The 22,159-nt window shown below is 40.7% G+C and overlaps 1 protein-coding gene across 1 annotated transcript; it reads left to right on the top strand.

Annotated features, from left to right (window-relative positions):
• Positions 1 to 1,936: 1,936 nt before the first annotated feature.
• LOC139465130 (sodium-dependent dopamine transporter-like) lies at positions 1,937 to 20,894 on the top strand. Its single transcript, XM_071246819.1, has 13 exons — positions 1,937 to 2,051; positions 2,726 to 2,857; positions 2,991 to 3,270; positions 4,807 to 4,939; positions 5,763 to 5,897; positions 6,260 to 6,363; positions 9,173 to 9,297; positions 10,000 to 10,112; positions 11,582 to 11,710; positions 12,680 to 12,779; positions 15,450 to 15,550; positions 17,066 to 17,236; positions 20,808 to 20,894. Exons 1-13 carry the CDS (start codon positions 1,937 to 1,939, stop codon positions 20,892 to 20,894), a joined length of 1,725 nt encoding a protein of 574 aa, XP_071102920.1.
• Positions 20,895 to 22,159: the final 1,265 nt, after the last annotated feature.

Genomic DNA, 22,159 nt, shown 5'->3' with positions numbered 1-22,159 from the left:
TCTATTATTGACCATGCGTTTGCATGATTTTGCATCAGTCAGCGCATGTATAAAGATCAATGATGAACGTACAGACTGCTTCAACATGGGATATTGGTAACCCAAGAAATAATGGACATTATGCTCAATCTCTTTGCTGATGATGTTGTATTTTTTTCCTTTTCTGTAAATGGCTTGCAAAAACAGTTAAATCTGTTAAAGAGTTACTGTTCAAAATGGAGCCTTGAAGTAAATCTGAATAAAACCAATGTTTTAGTTTTTAGAGAAGGTGGTATTGTTGCAAAGCATGAAAAGTGGTTTCTTGGTTTGTCTGCCTTGAGTGTAGTCACTTACTATAAATATTTAGGTCTTATGTTCTCCTCTAGATTGTCATGGTCTATAGCATGTAAGCAATTAGCTGCTCAGTCGTCGAAAGCCATTATGCCTCTTTATAATTTATTCAGGAAAAATAGTCATGTATCTTTTTTCACAGCATGTACTATTTTTTAAGGCAAAATTATGCCTATACTTTTGTATGGTTCTGAAATATGGGGTGCTAAGTATTATGCTGCAATTGAAAAAATTCACACTTCAAATGTTTTCTAGGTGTTTGTAAGTTTGCCTCAAATAAGGCAATCCTTGGTGAAACAGGCCGTAGTAATATTTTTGTAGCCAGCCAATTAGGGGTAATTAAGTATTGGATTAAGCTTCTTAGAATGATGCCTGATAGATACCCATATCAGTGTTACAAAATGTTAAAGGTACTTGATGATAATGGAAAAAATAATTGGGTTTCAGAAATCTATTATTTGTTAGTGGCTTTTCATGTGTATGGATTTCTCAAGATGTGGGAGATCCACAGTTATTTTTATATTCATTTAAGCAAAGACTGAAGGATATATTTTGTCAACAATGGCACCAAAGTATTTCTGAATCACTTTATCTCAGCAATTACAACAAAGTAAAATCATTGTTACAAACTTGAAATTAATACATTTGCTGATGTTTGTATTTTTGAAAATGAAGGAGTTGGCCATAAAGTGCCTCCAGGTCAGACTGACTAAGAGAACAGAATGGTGGTCTATCTAAAGAACATTGATGTAACAATAAGGAAACAACAAAGGAAAAATGAATTCAAGGCACTTAAAAATAGTGAAGTGCCTTCACCTTTGAGAGTCGCTCTGGAGGTTCATAACCCCTTTGAATCCTACTTAACACAACTTTGAGTATATATTTTATTGATATGTATAATATTGACACACCTATCTAACCCGTAGGTGTTTGTTTAACAGTATGTCAAATACTAAAGATGGTTCAGTGAGGGATGAAAACAGCGATGGAAGTCCAAATTATTACCCTATTTTATTTGTCAAGTGTTTATTTCTGTTCATTTCATGTTAAAACCCTTCTCTGTATCTGCAGTATGTATATTAGCAAGAATATTTGGGTCAATACAAGGGTGGACAATAAGCACCTCAACATGTTAATAGTGCAAAACCAATATGCGAATGTTGAGGTATATGGACTGCTGTGCGCATGTCTCTGCTGTGTCCGGCTTTTGTGTACTAGCATATCGCACATGACGTGTGCGACGTATGTGAATGGCAGATGACGGGCGTCGCGGGGATGTGGATGCTGCAGCCAGGGGGTACACAATGAAAATTGCGATGCAATATGACTTTTAAAGATAAGTTAAAAATTATGTCCCTGAACTGTAGAGGTCTGAATTAAATGCATTCAAACGAAAACAAGTGTTCACACTTTTAAGAAATAAAAATGCACAAATCTTCTGCTTACAGGATGTGCATTTCACAACTGATCAGGAAAAATTAATAAAGCAGCAATGGGGTTATAAAGAATGTTATATAAGTCCTTAAAGGAGTAATGCTAGGGGAACTGCTAGATCATTTCAAATATGTATGTACTGTAAACATGTATTATAGGTTGTGTGTGCAACATGGTGCATGAACAGTGGCGTCATAAGCTGGACTATATTATCACTGTGCTCGGATATGGTCTCGGGTCGGGCACCTTCATCAAGTTCCCCTTCTTCTGCACAAGGAATGGTGGTGGTATGTGCAATATGTGTATTGTTAGCATCGATATGTAGTTGGCAAGTAAGGATAAGATATATGGACGAACAAATTCTTTATTCCAATTATGAATATATTCCAATTGTTCATCCATTTATCTTATCCTTACTTAGAACTCCAACTTCTAAATGCCTCTCAAAGAAATTTAGTTGGCAAATAAAACATTTGGGACGAATCTCCAATCCTGACCTTTCATTCTGCTTATGCAATATTTCAACCCGCTAGCAATTTTATTTCTTTGAACACTGCATAGCAGAGGATAAGTTTCCCTGACGTGGCCTAGTGGTTAGCCACATAACGTAATGTGCAAACTGGCTAGATTCTCAACGTGACCACTTCATCTCACGTCTCATGTTAGGCACTGCCCCGAAAGATGTTACATACTTTAGGAATATCCCCGATCACATTAAAGACAGGTCACTCGCTCATCCAAATCTGGATATATTAATACAGTTATTAAACATTAAACATTTTAGTGTAGACCAAAATCTGGAAAAGTTTTGACAGATATCTGCAGTGCTCATTCTGTTAACTATTCCAAATCCTTTCTAAAAAGCTGCTTTACTGACACTGCGTCGTTTACAACGTAAGCGACAATGTTTAGGTGTCCTGTAATATGACTACAAGTAAGCTGTTTTATTCATTTGGAATAGGTGCGTTTCTCATACCCTTCCTGCTGTTTACAATAATTGGTGCCATACCTTGTGTCTTCCTGGAGATGGTCATTGGTCAATATTCGCAGAGTGGACCTATCAACGTTTGGAATCTGTGTCCGCCTTTCAAAGGTAGATGTGTGCCCAACCTGTCTCCTTTCTTTCACTGGAAAATGTCATAACGATACATATTACATAATGAACCTGCCTGAACATTAATACTGGCCAATGATTGATTGTCCAAATGGAATGTTTCTTCTTGCAGGGATTGGTTTGGGCGGCATCATATACTCGTGGCTATATTCCACATACTACAGCGTCATCTTCTGCTGGTTCATGTTCTACCTTTACCATTCCTTCTCCGACAACTTTCCTTGGAACCACTGTGAAAACCACTGGAATACCCTTGCTTGCACATCCTACAACTTCGACAACACAACAGAGAATAGCACCATTTACGCAACACATAATATAACCGTTGGGAACTTTTCTTCAGGTTCCGATAGAATTGACGGTCATATTTCGGCTGCTGACGAATTTTGGAGGTACATAAATTCTTTCAAGAGGAAATTCTTGATGTAATTGTTTTTTTGTGTAATGCATATGTTCTGCGGGCCTTGTAAATGGTATAGTTATAATATGCCACGATATGAAACTCATTTTGTGTTACAGGTATAAAGGCCACATAATTCAAAGTACATTAATTCCTACCACTAGAGAATATTTGTTTGTTTTAGTTTGGGGGCTAAACATGACGGCAATCGTCAGCAACTAGAAGGAGGGTGTAAATCCTGCTAGGGTTCCTGCAAGTAGAAGAGATATCCCTTATTCCCCTAGGCCCCTGTTTCGTGGCCAAACTTTGCTTGCTGAAGACCTATAGCCCCTTGTTATATGATATTGTTATGTATGGTGATTTTATGGTTGCATACTCTTCAATGAGTTAAAATTAAAAGTCACATCAACAGTATTTCAGGCATATCGTGAAAATAAAAGGTTATACATGTACTTTAATGATAAATAATAATAGAATTTATAAAAAAAACCTGTCAACAACGGACAGTAAAATAACGAAACTATCACAGATTTATATTTTAACCTCGCATGTAACAATAGAACAAATATCACTATACATAACAATACATGATAACAACGAGCAAGAGATCGCAGGCCAACAAAGCTAGTCCACCATACCATGGACCATGGGGACTTACACTGCCTCTCTTGCCCTCATGGTTCCGCTGCAGGATTTACACCATCCCATCGGCCGCCGCCCATTGTACACAAATATAGCCATCAACAATACTATGATTAAAAATGTGGTATGCCTGAATTTTCTTTGAATGAAGTGGAACTTACATACCCTCGCAGGGTGACAATAACTTCGAGAATGCAGTGACAAACAATCTCAGTTGCTTATTTAATCTACAGATTTCAAAACGTCATTTATTATTGTACAAACCATATCACTCAAAACATTTAAACAATTTTAATTCTTTTGAAAAACGAATAATTATGTGAATGCTGACATGTTTAGAAGATCTATTAAAGATGCTGATTTGAAATATTTATCCTTGTGATCTAAAAATCAGCATACATTCTTATAAACATGTATTTTTGTTTTGATAACTTTTCGTTGGCATATCCATATACATGTACATAGGATACTGTAATGAAGGAAATATTAAACACAAATCGTTTTGCTGAATAAGTCCCTTTCCTACCAAGAAGGCTAGGTCTTCAGCAACCAATACTTGCCGTAAAAGGCGACTATGCTTGTTGTAAAAGGCGAATAACGGGATCGGGTGGTCTGGCACGCTGACTTGGTTGACACGTGTCATCGATCCCAATTGCGCGGATCGATGCTCATGATGTCAATTAATGGATTGTCTGGTCCAGACTCGATTATTTATCAGACCTCCGTCATATAGCTGGAGAATTGCTGAGTGCGGCGTTAAACAACAAACAAACAAACAAACCAAGAAGGCGCATTTGTTCTATTCACATTTCATGTTCACGTCAAGTGAATTGAGCTGGCGGAACATCTAACTCATTCTCTGTTGTATCATGGCTGATGTCGTTAGATTGCAGGTGTTGCAGGTGACAGATGGTCTGGAGAATCTGGGTGGCATAAGGTGGCCTCTTGCGGGATGTCTGGTGGCCACGATGGGGCTTCTGTTTCTGTGGGTTTCTCAAGAAATAAAGGTTACCGGGAAGGTACATACAGATTCAAACAGCTACATTAGACATTGCCAGAACCTTGCATTAACTTATTAACAGCTCCTTAGTGTATGTCCACGACTGATAAAATAATCAATACCTGATGAAACCTGTTGTCGGTTTTTGAACTGCTTTGAACAGTTTTTCAGATATACCACGGACCTTTTACCTTTACGGCTACAGGTTTTAGACGTTTACCACTTTGGTGAAACCCACGGGCAGGGGCATGGTGCTAACAAACATAGAAACATAAGCAAAGAAAAACTGGGATTCGATCTCACGATATGTTTCTTGCACAACTGACACCGGGACTCTTAACCGTGAGGGGGCACGTGTGGCCCAGTCGTCTAAGGCGCCGCGATTCGCTGTGCAGAGTTGCTTCCCTTGGGCACGCCAGAAACCTATGATTGTGGGTTCGAATCCCGGTTCGCCCCGATTATGTTTCTAGGTTTGTCAGCACCATACCCGTTTCACCGAATTGGTAAACGTCTGAGACCTGCATCACTTTGGGCTTTCCTTCCACATTATGCTGACACGCCGTGATATGACTGGAATACTGTTAAATGCGGCATTAAACCCAGTTCACTCACTCACTCACTTAACCGTGAATCTAAAACGACCAGGCCCACGTGCCCTCTTCATTCTAAATAAGAGTCCTTGAACATAGAGGATATAGATGGAATATTCTTAAAAGCGTCGTAAAGTCCCTCAGTAAAGAGGAGTTGCAGATCGAGTATGTTTTTTTATGTCTAACATGAATAGTTGGTACCAACATACAACGTAAGCACACATATAAATTTAAAGTTTTTGTTTACCTCAGCTTGTGTATTTCACCGTGGCAATTCCCTACATCCTCACCTTGGTCTTTCTCATCCGTGGCTGTCTACTCCCAGGATCTGCAGATGGGATTTATTTCTATATCTACCCCAGTTTTGAGAAGCTCCAAGATCCAAGAGTAATTTGGAAGGCTTTTCCCTTACCCTTTTAGTGAACACCTGGTGTCAACTCTGAATTTCAGTCAGCCATTCATCATTATGTTCACCACCGTTTTGACTTTTACGCCCAAAGGAATCTGTTTTGCGGCAGTTAATTAAGACTTGTTATTACCTGGTTTTGAAGTTGATATTAACAACATTTAGAAAACAAATGAAGCCACGACATACATTTTAGAACAAGATTTTAGAAATAAGATAAATTGATCAATTACCGTTTCTGTGGCAGCATAAATCTACCTTCCTTTTCAAACAGCTGTGCAGAAAGATGAGTCCCTATCATATCATCGGATTAATAAATAGTTTTACAATTTCTTGTTTAAAGGTGTGGATCGAGGCCTGTGGTTATTCCCTGTTCTCTATTGGTGTGTCTACGGGGTGTATAGTCACAATGGCTGGCCACAACGTCATAAACAACCGTTGTCTCAAGTATGTTGATAACATGCACTATGCTTACAGTGATCCATTTATATAATTATCATGGCTATCTTGTCATTTATGCTGTATTGAATCTGTGTTGTCGGATAAAAGGGACTTGTTTGGCGTTGGCGTTTTATTGCTACGAGCACAACGTCCGACCACCTCACTCACAGCATGCTCCTGCACCACTCATCAGTTTTCCTTCATCGCCCGTAGTGAACGGACGTGTTTGCTTCCATTCCACATTGCGATTTGGATTTGTTTGTCATTTCAGTTTGAATTGAATATCTCCCTATATATATTTATCTACAGGACCACAGCCGTTCCTTATCAATAAATATATCAAACACTTACCGTCCACACACGTTTCTTACCCAGACATTGGTAACATAACTCTCGGCACGTGAAGACTCCGTTTTGGTTTCTGTCTCTCGTGTTTTTATACCACCCTCGTTTTAACGTGAACGTCTGGTGTTCCGGTAATGTTCGGGATATTGTCCATTTTTATTGATTTGATTTTGAGATATTGTAGATTTGTGCTGGTGTGATGGTGTTGGGTGTTGACGATGACCTTTGCCACCTTCAAAAGTGCGTGGACTGCCATGATTACCACGGCCTTTACCCTAAATGACGGGTTCCCGGCTCTTTGGACTAGCGATGCTCTGACTGTACCTTTTCATCCTCCGACATTTCCATCGTCTACATGGCTAAAGTCAGGGCTCACAAACATATACAGCGCCAGAATTTGACCCCACCTCGTAAGCCTCTGACTGTCACCTCCACCACCTCATCTATGTCAACGGGGTCATCATCGGGTGGATCCATCCTTCAGGCTTTGCCGCCTCTTACACAGTAGCTTGTCCCATGGATATGACAATGGCACCGCCATAACTACCCGCGCCTCTTCTACTATGACGTTAATGCTTGTTCTGTCGTCTGCTGCTGATGCCTACTGGCATTACCCACCTCGCATCGCCTCGTGCCAGTCGATCTGGGGCCTTCAGGCGCATCATTAGGCGCGGGAGCCTCATCAGACGTATCTCCACGCGCTCAGGCATGCGCCACCAACCTTTCCAGCTCATCTCTGGGCGTATCTTTCGTTCTTTCATCAACCGGTCGTCCCTCCTTACGACTCTCATGTCGGCGGTCGCGCACTTGGAGCTGTTTCAGGACAACATTCGGATTCTTTTGAACAAGGGGGATTACTCTGTAATTTCCCATGCGCATCTTCCCAGAGTTGAGGAAGAAATCGTTGAAGATTCGTATTATCCACACTCCACATTAACTCAGCCTTCCTGTTCTACTCGTATCGCCACTGCTACTCAACTCGCCACTATCCTAGTGGTTACCGTAGGGCTGATCAGCGAATAAAGTTTGTACCTCCAACCTGGGACTTGGAACCTCTCTCCAAAGCCTCTTATGCAGAAGACTGCCTTTCTTCTGTCCTCGGCCACTGCACCATGTGTCAGTGAACTCAAATCACCCAAATCAAGTTTGATCATGGTCCACGTGCAGAGGTACATCTTGGCTTAATGTTGCACTCCCGCCCCGCTGACTGACATCGTTGGGTCTACTGATACAGAGGACATCTCCCTCTTTCCCAGTCTTTCCAGTACCTCCACTGACGTGACTTTCGATCCTACCTTACCCTTAATCAGGTTTGGTGGTGATGTATTACGGGACTAATGAAATTGAACACACCCATGGATTGAAGATTAAGTGGCAGTCAAATCTAGTGTGTGCTCTGGCCCGATCACTCAATCGCAAATGGGGATATGCAGTTGATCCGACCCGCCGTCCTTGGGATAATTGCATACTGTTGTGAAGGGATAATTTGAAAATTAAAGGGGATAAGAGTATTCCCCTTATTTATATACTTATCCTGACACAACAGGTCATGATTGCCCCTACCTCCATCCCCTCAACGCTTGGCTGCACTTATCACCTGTCTACAGGCTATCGTGAAAAAAGTGATGAGTGGTGCAAGAGCCTTCTGGGAGTGAGGTGGTCGAAGGGCGTGTTCCAGTGATTGTTGTTTTCACAATGTTCTATGCTGTTATCAAAGCAAGAAGGAATATTGCATAGTGTTGTGTAAGGATAAGTACATGTATATAAATAAGGGCATTCATTGATTCCCTATTAATAAATTATCCGCCCGAGGAGCCGAAGGTCCGGGGTTTCATAACCGGCTGCATCATAGAAATAGACATTAAAAGATGGTACTTGTTGTTACCCTGTCTGCCGCTCCGCATTAAATGGCTAAAACAAGCACTGGTCAGCTCAGAGTCAGTATACTGTGTACTGAGTAAGGCATTCATGTTAATCAGTGGATGGTATCTCAGTGGGCTGGCACTATAAAATCAGCATAAGTCCGGACTAGTACAAACAGCCACACACATACGTGCATCTACGTCGCTATATACGTGCAATTATCTTGAACGCGACGTTATACCTCATTTCCATTCCCCATAATGGTTTGTGTGAATATCTCCCATGTATATTTGCATAAAATAGAAATTATGGAAATTAAAGTCATCCGCGTGGAAAGGGCTTAAGCTAATCGATTCATGCACAGGCTGTGAGTAACACAAGCTAATCATGCAGTAAGGATGCTTAGTTAAAGGTTGGTACAATATGTTTAAGGTTCATGCACGTCGCTATATAAGTGCAATAATCTTGAACGCGATGTTATACCCAATTTCACCTCACCTATTAATGGATACTCTCGACACTGTTGTAGATTCACGTCGAGAGTATTTAATCAGGCCTGTGCTGCAAACTTCCAAATGGCATAACGATTTTTTCCTCTCTCCTTTAGGGATGCAGTAGTGACTTGCATGGCTGATGCATTGACCGGTGTATTCGTGGGATTCGCCTGTTTCTCCATCATTGGTCACATTGCCCACCTGCGAGGACTATCTATGGAGGACTTCGAGTCATCAGGTCCAGTTGATTCTACTCCTGTTTACGTAAAGAAGTAGTCAGGTTTATGACGATGCTTCGTAGGCTGCGACAGAGCATTCATTGGTTATGGGTATCGAATGAGAACAAAAGCAGACTATGTGAATTGTTTATGTAAATAAAATTGCTCTCATAAACGATTTCTTCAGCACAACTGTTTTTCATAATTTTCATCGGCCAAACACTACTTTTGAGGTGTAGATATGCACACATACAATCGGATAGGTGCCACTGGTGACAATTCGCTGTGCAGAGTTGCGCCACTTGTGGTTTCGAATCCCGGTCTGCCGCGATTATGTTAATAGGTTGTTAGCACCACACCCGTGCTCGTGGGTTTTACCAAGTGGTAAACGTCTGACACGTGGATCACTTCGGGCTTTCCTCCCATATTATGCTGCCACGCCGTTTTATTACTGGAATACTGTTCAAAGCGTCATTTAACCCAACACACTGACTCACTATAACCAGATATTGCACAGGTATGTTCCACACTATTGTGCTGCCGCCTCTTGGCTAAAGACACTCAACTTGCTGGGCAGAGCAACAGTGTTGTCGCCTAAACAAAGGAAACCACATTTACACAATTACTCTGATGTAAAGTGATAATATAGACGTTTTAGACCTTTAAGGCGAAAATATAAATATTATTATTCAATGAAGAATTCCAATGATTTTGTGTTTCAGGATTCAACCTTGCATTCATCGTGTACCCTGATTTCTTGGCATCACTTCCCTTACCGCAGCTGTGGTTGGTGTTGACGTTCGTTACGTTGATGGCACTCGCAATAGATACATTGGTAATACATACATTTTATACAACTGGCCATATGTCCTCTCTGGAAGGGATCGAATGTCTTGCGCCTCGGAAAGTAAAAAGCTCGTTTTGCAGACAAAAAAAACCATGGAATGATGCTATGTTTAGTACAAAACTATGTAAATTTACTAGTTAGGTATCAACCTTAAAGAATATTTCCCTTTTCGCGATTATCTGGTGTCACTGTTTTAAGTGATTCACATACTTTTCACTGTCATTTTACGTACAATGGAATCTGTTTTGGTGGATAATCGACATTGGTATTTCTCTGGCGTTGACGTTTTATACAGAGAAATGGAATGATGTCAGGTTTGCAAGTGTTTCAGTGCAATACAATGTTAATGTAGGTTAACACTTATATTGGACTAACAATCTAAATCAGAGTCAATAACTTTTGAAATGTGAACTGAAATGTTGGAAATATGATGTTCCGACAGCATCGCGATTTTGTAAAGTATTTCAACTTATTTACCCACTTGACCTAGACGTAAAAGAAGCCGTTTCATTTGTTTCATATTTAGATCTGTGCATAAAGATTTCGACTGATAAAAAACGCTCCATAATGTATGACAAAAGAGATGATTTCAATCTTGCAATTGTCAACTTTCTCTGAATGTGGAGGAGTATCATTCCAGAGCATCCAGCCCTCAGTATAAATTTGGAGGTACACTCGAGCATGCTCTTTCTACAAAGAATTTTGAGTCATACGTTGTAAGATTGTTGTGTCATGGTTGTATTCAAGACCTACTGATACTTTCAAAAGTTTCTCTTGTTGACATATGGGGTCACATTTCCGAATTTTACTCCCCAGTGACCACAATGATGTGCAAAATGCACTTGGATGTTATTATTCAGTTTATCGAGTTGGTTTATCGCACCAACAACACTCAAATATATGATAAAGTTACATATCTTCTCGGGATAAAGCCTGGATAAAGACTGGAAAACGCCAAAATGCTTTTCTGGATTATACATTATCCTTGGCAAGTAGAAGCATATGTATTCGTTTGTTTGTTGTTTAACATCACACACAGCTATGTGACGGCAATCTTTAAATAATCGAGTCTGCACCAGACAATCAAGCGATTGCCATTACGAGCATACATGTACGGCATTGGGATATGACAAGTATGGATTGCTGAAGACCAAATCTCACGGATGAATTTCCATGGAAGGCATGCACGGGTAGAAGCATATAGAATAACAACTGATGCTCGTATACCTTCACATTGAATTTGGTCTTGACGTTCTATAGCCCGTTGGTATAATGTATTATATATTATATTTTTTGCGGTAACATAGTAGTTTAAATAAAGAGCTGTGATACTCTAGTTGATAATCTAGAGTGTCGACATATTATACTGTCTAAATGTGTTTCTTCAAGCCACTATACGGCTGAATAAGTGCCGACTTTACAATTGAACGCTCATGTCACTCATGTTGACTTTACAGGTGCCAGGGATTGAAATGATAGTAACAGCATTGGAAGACCAGTTCCCACTCCTGAGAAGGCGACGTTGGTTTACCCTCTGCGTAGTGCTCTCCACCGTGTTCCTGGCCGGCCTCTTCTATATCTCAGAGGTTAGGCTTTACACCAATTCTTGTTTCTCTAAACCAGCCTGCCTCTACAATTGTCCCCAACCTTAACATTTGTTTATTTATGAACACATTGTGAGAAACTGCTTGTCAACTCATATCAGTTTTTCACCAGCTTTTTTAACACGTTATGCCATTCATTTGGAGCCAAACTTGCAGGGGAACCCAGTCGTGGTCACCATGACCTCAGGCCTTTCTCTTCATGCTTCAAGTAACAGGGGGGCGTAGCCAACATGAGGTTATGTAGTACATTGATTTTCATATGTATGTAACCTGCTTAAAAAATAAAACCCAAAATTACACCCCCCATCCTTTCCAGTCAGGTTTTGGCGGGTAAGGTCAGCATGAACAGAAATAGGTTTTTAACTGACCTATAAACAGCAATATTGCTTAAGCAGCTGTTTACAGGAAACTAATAAAAACCACGAAAGAATTACCAGTAACAACATTCAGCATGTTTGATCTGTCTCATTGTACCTCGACTGTGTCTTATGCCACTTTGATCAGTGTCACTGATTTGCAGTGATCCATTCATATAAATATCACCGTCATTTTGCCCTTGACGCCAAATTGAATCTGTCTTGTCGGATAATTGAAACTGGAAATTATATGGTGTTGACATATATTTTCAATTATATCACACCGTTTCAGCTTCGCAATGGCGAAACACACAAAGTTGGACAGGTCTTAGACGAGGTTGAATCCCATAAAAGCACCGTTCCGATTATGACTAACCTAGAAACAAGGTGATCGGACGGAAACAATGTGTGACCTGGCTGATTATGTACATTGTTGTTGATGAATTCGAATATTGCTTTATCTGGTTAAGACCTGCATTGATGTAGGTGTATTATGAATGAGCCCAGTGTAAATACACGTACGTGTAGCTTCGTATTGACGACCAATGCATGCTGGAATATGTTTGGTGGCTATTGTATGTTCCTGTACTTCTAGGGTGGGATATACGTGTTGACACTGGTGGACTGGTTCGCCTACTTCCCTGCCATAGCGCTCTATGCCCTTCTGGAGTGCATCGTCATTGGCTGGTGTTATGGTAATGAATCGTTGCCAAGACAAGATTCTTGCACTATTGGATCTCAGTACTTGTACCGCGCAATAACATTTACTTTTAACAAGCACATTTACAAACATATTATGACTCTGTTTGAGGATTCTTCCAACTTTATAAAACTGATGCAATATTGAATTGCTCGCCACCAAAAAACGGGCAAATTGTGACATACCTCTCTTTCGTGACCTTTCGTCTACACCACATTCTACCATGACATTGATGAATGCTTGATTCTGATTGGTTAAAAAGAGGTTTCCTTTTTGCTACGGAAACCCCTTTCAAATATATTAAGCCTTTTCACAAAAAAACGTGCGTATGAATACATAGATAGCCTACATATCGATTCACAGAAAATGGCTGCTGATCGATCACCCCCATATGAACTATAAAACATATTTATATTTCCTCTAATACACGCTGGGTCTCTAATACCAGACAGGTCTCTAATACACGCCGAGTCAAGGGCTCTCGCGAAATTAATATACGGCGTATAGTGTCAAATAGAGGAAATACGGTAGTTTGATATCGGATGTTTGGGGCGTTCTAGGGCGCAACCTTGACTGCTTCGATGATGACATTAAAAGATTTAACGAAGGCATATCTTTTGCATACAAATGAAATGTTTATGAAACTGTTAGAGAAATGTTCTATGGTGACCAGAATCGGAACAATTTAAGCTATTTCCTCATTGAAACAACCGACATTTAAAGTAAAATATAACATTATAAAAATTGTTTGAAAAAACAACATTACATCAGCAGGGATAGTTAGTCAACGTGTTAATGTTGAACAGCATCACACTGTGCATCAGTACTGGGTTGTCTTCTGGTTTCCTGCAATTCTTTAACAGCACTGTTACTGTTAACAATTTCTTTGGCAGCCATAACTGAGAGTGTAGTGCAGATACAGTGACAACCGGAACACGTTAGGACGGTTCTCATTTCAGGGTGGGGATCGAGGTATAATTCAAAGATTCACACATTCAAAATAAGTGAGAGAGTGATATCTAATAAATTTTGTTGAGAAAATGATAATTGTTCATTTTTTTGGTAACTTTTTCTGAAACCCACGAACAGGTAATTTCATTATTGAAACAACCGACAATGAAAGTGAAATATAACATAATAAAATGTGTTTGAAGACATTTTATTCATGACAACATGGTGTTTACAAACCTTTTTCTGATCGATATCCATTACCATCTCCGTCAACCACCACCGTTAGAATTTGGCAGGAGGGGATTTGAAAGTGCATCAGAAAACACTCCGTTTCGAAAGTCCACGAAAACAATGTCCTAACTGAAGTGACAGCTTATCAAACTTGATGAAATTCATTTCAGAACACGCACAATTATGAAAATTATACACGACCTACTATTTCTGGACAGGTCTACAGGAAAATGTTGAACCACATCATAGATCGGGGTTGTCATCTTGCTTCTTTTAACTAAATCAAGTTAATGTAAACACATGATTGTCAGCCATTGACAGCTGTGAGGTGTGAGTAACCGTGATTTAGGTCAAGTTCTGCCACATCCAAGTTCGGGGTGGAGAGGCATTTACTTTGATGTTATTATTCTTTACTGAGGGTAATTGTTATCTAACTAATAACTCTTAGACATGTTAAATGTACATTATAATGTTAATTCATAAATTTTGCTGTAGAAATATATTCGTTTAGCATTTTAAAACCTTTTTCTATTACCCGTCACCCCTACAATAGAAATGATGGCATGTTCGATTTCCAAGAAATGACCTCTCTCACAAATTTCCGAGAAACGACAGCCAGTCCACAGTGTTCAATAGTGTGCAACAGTTTGAAAGAAATTAAAACATCTCTCTTTGTTAAGTTAGGAGTGTTAGGAGTTTGAAAAACTATGTGTTTTGAACACTTATTATGAACTACTCACGACTTTGGTGTTTTTTAATCTTGAACTTTAGTAATATTTGTTACATATATAACTACCTGTGACCACTTTTCGGAATGTTCTAAGATCGCGGACCTGTGCACCTGTGTTATTACGCGTTGCAAGAGAGCGCCGTTTTCAAAGCGTTGTTGCCGTCATGGTAGAATGCAGATAAACCTACTGTGTTTTGAAATTTGATGTAGTCCCACTGTAGAATAGAAACCTCTTTATTATAATTTGGAACCTCGCGCTAAAGCGCTCGGTTCCAAATTATAATAAAGAGGTATCTATTCTAGAGTGGGACTACATCAAATTTCAAAACACAGTAGGTTTATCTCCTAATTGTTAATACTTATTCTACCACGTGATATTATTGGATTGTGCTAGCAAAACAGGTTTCAAAGTGAGTGAGCTATATTTCAGTTAGTATCAGTTTGTGGTGTCTTAATTGGGAAGAAGAGCCCGTAGTAATGACGGTCTAGGAGGTTTACAGCGTTGGTAAACCAAAACTATGGATATGGTGCTGACAAACCAATGGTCATAATCTGGGCGCATCTGGGATTCGAACTAACACTCGTTAGATGATGGCATACACTCGTGTGCAATTCGCGGCACCTTATTTCGTATACAGGTATTGAAAGTGCAAAACGTATCTCATTCATAGATAATGTCCTACTTATAGGCACTTATGATACAAGATCATGTCTTTAGCACATGTGTCAAAAGATATACGGACTGTATTTCAGGCACAAAGAAGCTAGAGGAAGATGTCAGTATGATATGGGGGGAGAAGATACCAGTCTTCATGCATTTGTGCATTCGATTCGTGTGTCCTCTGCTTATTTTGGTGAGTTATGCTACAATTGCAGAAAACCAGATGTCTACATCAACACGCGCACTTGCGGTTGAGTGAGTGAAGGAGCTAAGCTTAAAACTGACTTGAACAGCATTTCCGTCATGTCCCTGCGCGTCCGCTCAGGGCGGATGGAAAGCTTGGAAATTGAAATTTGAATTAATGACGTTCAGAATCATAACGCATGATCATAAACATAATAAGATAAGATTAAATATACATACATGTCCCAGTAGTAAAACATATAGAGGCACACATGTCCGCTCCAAACATTATATGTTTCCTATGTTACGATACGTTTATTATTATGAAATCACAGAACATTTCAATATTTTTATTAAAGCACATTTTAAGTTAGGTATTTTTATGTAAAATATTGAAGGATTTCATGAATTCAGGGATTATATTGCCCAATGACGTTTGGTGTAGATCACCCCATACACTACCATGCTTATACAAATGATGGATGACGAAAACAAATGTAAGTCAAATTCTTTATCCTACCTAAATCAATTCTTGTCAACATCTCCATTCACAGAATAGAACTTTTTCATTCATTGCAACAGTTAAATGTAACAAATGTTATATTTGGGATTACAAAAGGACAAATTTGGGTTCATTGTTCGCAACAGTTACAGCTGTTCCACTTCAATTATCTCTTGTAAACATGTCCATGCACAGATGAAGACAAAATGCAAATGCTCTCATTCTGTGACGTTTGTATGTGACTAATATACAGTGAACGCTACAGTAAGCTCAGAATGTACAAGTGAGGGAGCTGGGTTTCAGTCATATCATTGCGTGTCAGCTGGATGTGGGGGGGAAGCCAGAAGTGATGCAGGTCTCAAACGTTTACCAACCACTCTGGTGAAACCCATGAGCACGGGCATGTTGCTGACAAACTTAGAAATATAACTGGGGTGATGCGGGATTCGAACCCACAATCACTGGTTTATGGCGTACCAAAGGGACGCAACTCTGCACTCAAATGGCTTTATGTGTGTGAGAAGGTAAACAAAATGCATTGGTATTTGGAAGTTCTAGTTCTCCATATATTTTATACACGATGTAAAGAACACATGTAGTTATGTGATAGATGTGCACATGGAAAGTAATGTTATTGAGTTCCGTCTGTCATAAGTCAAATCAGAAAGGTGTTACTCAGTGACGTAACAAAATGGAACCCATCTGTGTCCTCAACGTTGCATTGCTATTGAATGTTTAACTTTAACAATTCAAAAGACGCACATATTCTTATGTATATATAGTTTTTATTTATTCGATGTTGCTATGTCTAGATATGTTTGTTGATCAGATAATCTATTAATCTCAAACAAACTTGAAGAGAATCACTGCATAGGTCATCTGCTTCGTATGAGCAATTGCGGAAGATATGTTTAAGAATTAAATGTGTATTTATCACCATATATAACTTATGAGAAAATGTAAATCGGCAAGATGATCACTGTTATGGATTGACTGCCATACAACGTTTTTAATATTTCCCAGGTGATATTTGGCCATGCAGTGTATTCCTACCGCCCACCCAAGTACGGGGACTACATCTTCCCAGCTTGGGCCAATGTAGTCGGCTGGATGATATCACTCGCATCAATACTGCCTTTCCCCATCATCTTCATCTGGACAGTTGTCACCACACCTGGGACTTCATTTAAAGAGGTATATTTTCACTTATCCTGCATTATTCCTCAATTCATCTAGTGCTATCCTAATGACAGAAACAGAGCTGTGCGATGGTCCTAGGCTGAATAAGAAAAGTTGTTCACAAGAAGTCTACTGTCTGAAGACCAACCTCGCATAGCTGCTACGTGATCAACGGAGGTGACGTCACCTACCTAGCTCCACATTACTGCTTGTCTTTACACAGACATGTTCTTTTGGTCCTCAATATTTGGCATTAATTTACGATTTGCACTTTGCTTCCACGTTAAATTTCATCTGCAACGGGTGGTGTATACATTTCTTATTATTGTGCTCGTTTTTGTGTTAAAATATAAAGTTATTCCATGTGAAAAGACGCTTGTTCATTCAATGGCTTCTTGTCCTTCCAACGTATGGACGGCCTCCGTGGTCTAGTGGTAGAGCGTCCGCCCAGAGACGTTTAAGGATGGTACTTGTTGTTACCCTGTCTGGCGCTCGGCATTAAGGGGCTAAAACAAGGACTGGTCGGCTTGGAGTCAGTATACTGTGTCTTAGTGGGGTATTCATGTTAAACTGCGGCATGGTATCTCAGTGTGCTAGCCCTATAAATCGGCATCAGTCCGGACTAGTACAAGCAGCCACACACACACACATACACGTGCATGCACGTCGCTATATAAGTGCAATAATCTTGGACGCGACGTTAAACCCAATTTCACCTCACCGCCTCCAACGTGTGGACCTCGAACCTCCAGGTGACGGCGCAGGGTGATTTAACTATCAAGGGTCAAGAACTGTAAACATCCTAATTGTCAACATGCGCAGTATCGAGGCACCTCCCTTCATTGTTACCTGGGACGGTCGAGTAGCCTAGTGGTTAAAGCGTTCGCTCGGCTCACCGAAGACCCGGGTTCGAATCCCGACATGGGTACAATGTGTGAAGCCCATTTCTGGTGTCATCCGCCGTGATATTGCTGGAATATTGCTAAAAGCGGCGTAAAACCAAACTCACTCACTCATTGTTACCTCGATATAAGAACGGGAGCGTTTTTACGACGTCCAGGGGGTGAGAAGGATCACCTTACTTTGTACGGTAGAATCATATGGACCAAAGATTATTCATATTCAGCTTTATCCCACTGGATACAGCTTTTTTATTTATTTATTATTCTTCCCACTTCGTCGTGACTCGGCGATAGGTTAGGGGCCACATTTATTTAGTCTGCAAGGGATCTGGCATTGGTTCGCATACGAACATAATTTTCATCGCCAGGGCACGAAACGATCAGGAGCCCACCTGTAGTTAATTTTTCAAAATTACAGCCTGGTAGACAATCTAATCTAAAACTACTACCCGCTCTCAAACAGCCGCTATTATTTGTTAGAGGCAAGTGTTGCTGGGATTGCTCACATAAACCCAGGATTTGACCGACAGAGGGCGTCTGCACCTATGCTCAAAACAGCAGTTACTGGTGTCTTACATCAGACCTCAGGACCCGTACGTAGCCATCGCTCTACCGTCTTACCTCAGGACACAACCTGTTTGTGGACGATAGAGTCGAACGTCTTAAGAGGCGTCTCCTCAACAGAGCGAACTCCAGCGCTATACATGTTTGTAGACGCCTCCCAACAGGGCCAGACAGCTTAAGGGTTGTGGTTAGGTGCACAGAGCACATGGTACATCAACAACGTCGAGTTGGAGACGCTCTTTCTGGCAATTTCACATTGGCAGGAGCGTCTCCGGAACATGCAACTCGCCATCTCCACCTACACGGTGGTTTGGTGGCTATACAACGCACTCTTACTCCCCACTTCAACAGGCGTTTCAGTTCTTTCATCTGGCGGATCGACTGGGTCTACCATTTCTAGTCCTGCACATCCCCGTATGTTGGAAACATTCTGGCGGATGCATTTTCAAGACCAGACAGGGAAGCTCCCACGGAGTGAAAACTCCACACAGAGGCTTTTCATCTGGTGCATCAGCGGCAGAGAAGTAGGATCTGCAGGTTTGGGCGGTAGATGCATTCAGCATCCCCTGAGAAGAGCCAAACGTTGTACTACTTCCCAGGGTGATACACAAAATATAAGCCACCACAGCCTGGTCGCGCCCTGGTGGCCGGCGAGGGGGTGGATTGTAGACCTTAGAAATCTCTCAGAAAACAATCCACTCTCACAGCAAACTGCCACACCCAACTCCAGGCAGTTTTTGTCTGCACATTTGGTTAGTCTTGAAAGAGCGCTAAAGGCTAATGGGCGAGCAAAAGCTAATGATGATAAGTTGCGATCATTTGAAACCTTCTGTAAGGTGGAGAATCAAGATCCCACTACAATGTCACCTCAATTCTTGGTCGACTACCTCCTACATTTGCGTACCAAAAGACACTTGAAAGGCAGCACCATTTCTACATACTTGGTGGCTCTTAAATCAACGTTGGCCAATCCCGGAGGATCGTAAGATGGCCAAAGCTCCTGAAGTACAGGCCCTTCTAAGTTCTTTCAGACTTGAGGATCAGAAGGCCAAATTTCGTCCCCCTGCTTGTGATTTGAATGTGGTACTTTGGGGTGTTTACGCGGACATCCGTTCGAGCCCCTCCACGTAACATCCTTTTTCAACTTCACCAAGAAGACATTTTTTCTCTTGGCTACAGCCACTGTAGCAAGGATTAGCGAGTTACATGCATTCGATATTACCCGTGTCCGCTTCGAACGTTAAAAGAGGAAGAACGCTTAATGTGCCCTGTGCATGCACTACGAGTTTTTATCCGCCTTTCAAAGACAAGGCGTGGTACGCGGAAACGGTTGTTTATTCCCGTATCCAAGACGTCCACGACCAATGTCAGTCGCAACACCATATCTCTATGGTTGCGTGCAGTCATCCTTCAGAAATACGAGATCGAATTGTTTGATAGGCATTACTTAGAAGTGCACGGATGACAAAGTAGACATATCTTATGGATAACTTCATTAATAACTGTGAAAGCGACGTTTCGGTATAGATCCTTATACCGTTTTCTGGCAAGACTAAAATTGTGTCTACTTTGTAATACGAGATCGCTAACCTTGATTCTCTGAGGGCGAACAATCCTCACGAGATCGGGGCGATCGCCTCAACCATGGCTCTACATAGCAATTGTGCTATTAGAGCAATCATGGAAGGATGTCTTTGTAGGTGCGACACTGTCTTCGCTATCCATTACTCTAAGAGATTTAAAGACGTCAAAGGCGTTGGTAGTTTTGGCTCTCTGGTTATAGACCAGCAGGTAACCAAACCCCTACGCAAATAATGAACTCCTCCTGCCCGAAGCCAGTCTTATTCCGCTCGCGTAGTGTTTTGAACCGCTCGTTTGGGGATTATCAGGCTTTTTGCATGGATAATTCAGTTTTTAGACTTAAGCGCCTCGCCCAATATTTTCCTGCTTACCTAATACGACACCGTATACGGCAACTAAAGACACACTAACTAATAATACTTGCCTTGTTGAAGCAGGCGACTTGAAATTGATAATATTATATGTTTCCTGGTAATAGCATTTTCTATTAGAATCCAAACTTACAAATGTCATATTTATTGAAAATGTTTCCGTTTTAGAAACTTCAGAAGGCACTGGAACCGACTGAAAACTGGAAAGGTCTTCACTGCGAGGAAAACCTTCATGAAAGGCAACCAATGGCGTGACCGTACTATATCTAAATGAACATTTCAGCGGTAAAGACACACACTAGAATGACCAGATAATTCCATGTGAAGGACTTCATCAAAATAGTCAACATGTTACATTATCGAAGACCAGAATATTAATAACAAGTTTCTTGTTTACAACATGGGTATTAATCTGCTTACCTCGCTCAGTTAATATGTAGTGACGCAGTTTTCAGAGATCAATTCACATACATTTCGCTGCTGATGATCGAGGGTACATTAGACAGAGCTGTTGATTATAAATCGGTAACGGTTAGCTCCGGTTATCACATGCGTTGCCTTAGAGCCATCATTATATACTGAACAATACAAGTTAGGGATCGTGAACATTTGGAGGGGATTTTTCTTTGTAGAGAAGAGTAAGCATACAATTTCACAAAAATATCACCAACAATGTTTATGATCCATAACTTTTGTTGGGTATAAGTATCCTTCACTTTGTTTCCCTGAGACAATGAGATCATTTTTTTTATTTCAATGATTTCGACATGAATACTCACATATGCTAATTTTGATTTAACTGATAAATATATGTCAACAGAAAAACAATATAAAATGTACATGATTGTCTTGCCTTTGCATGTGTTTGTGACGGGTGCCGCCAGTGGGGCAAGATACGCGCACCTTCTCGCGAACTCCTGGTATCATCACTATTTAATCGTGATTCGGGGCGGTCGGGTAGCCTAGTGGTTAAGCGTTCGCTCGTTACGCCGAAGACCCGGGTTCGATTCCCGACATGGGTACAATGTGTGAAGCCCATTTCTGGTGTCCCCCGCCGTCATATTGCTGGAATATTGCTAAAAGCGGCGTAAAACCATACTCACTCACTCACTTAATCGTGATTCATAAACACATGCTCGTTACATAGTCGGGATCGCACAATGGAAAGTGTTTGTCGCTTTTTATCCCCCGCCACGAAGTGGAATGGGGGTATAGGAATGGGTGCATTCCGTCCGTCCGCCACGTTTCGTTTCCGGAGCAGAACTCAAGAACCATGACTTAGACTGAAGATGGCGGTGGTGCTCCTTTCCGGAGCAGATCTTGAAAACCGTACAATATTTCTTCATCCAACTTGGCACAAACATAGGTCTAGTGGTAAACTGCTGCCTTTTGATAGTTTGGAACTTTTGACAATTATTGAGTTTTCATAGCAACGACTGGCAGAATGGCGTTGAAACTTCATGAAAAAACATATGACTTCAGACTGTTGAAACAGAATGAAGCTGTCTTCTACAAAAAAT

Source organism: Haliotis cracherodii, unplaced genomic scaffold, assembly GCF_022045235.1.
Source record: "Haliotis cracherodii isolate W230 unplaced genomic scaffold, xgHalCrac1.p SCAF_17, whole genome shotgun sequence".
NCBI classification, from domain to species: domain Eukaryota; kingdom Metazoa; phylum Mollusca; class Gastropoda; order Lepetellida; family Haliotidae; genus Haliotis; species Haliotis cracherodii.
The sequence above is the reverse complement of the archived record's forward strand: the minus strand, read 5'-3'. Positions and strand labels throughout refer to the sequence as shown.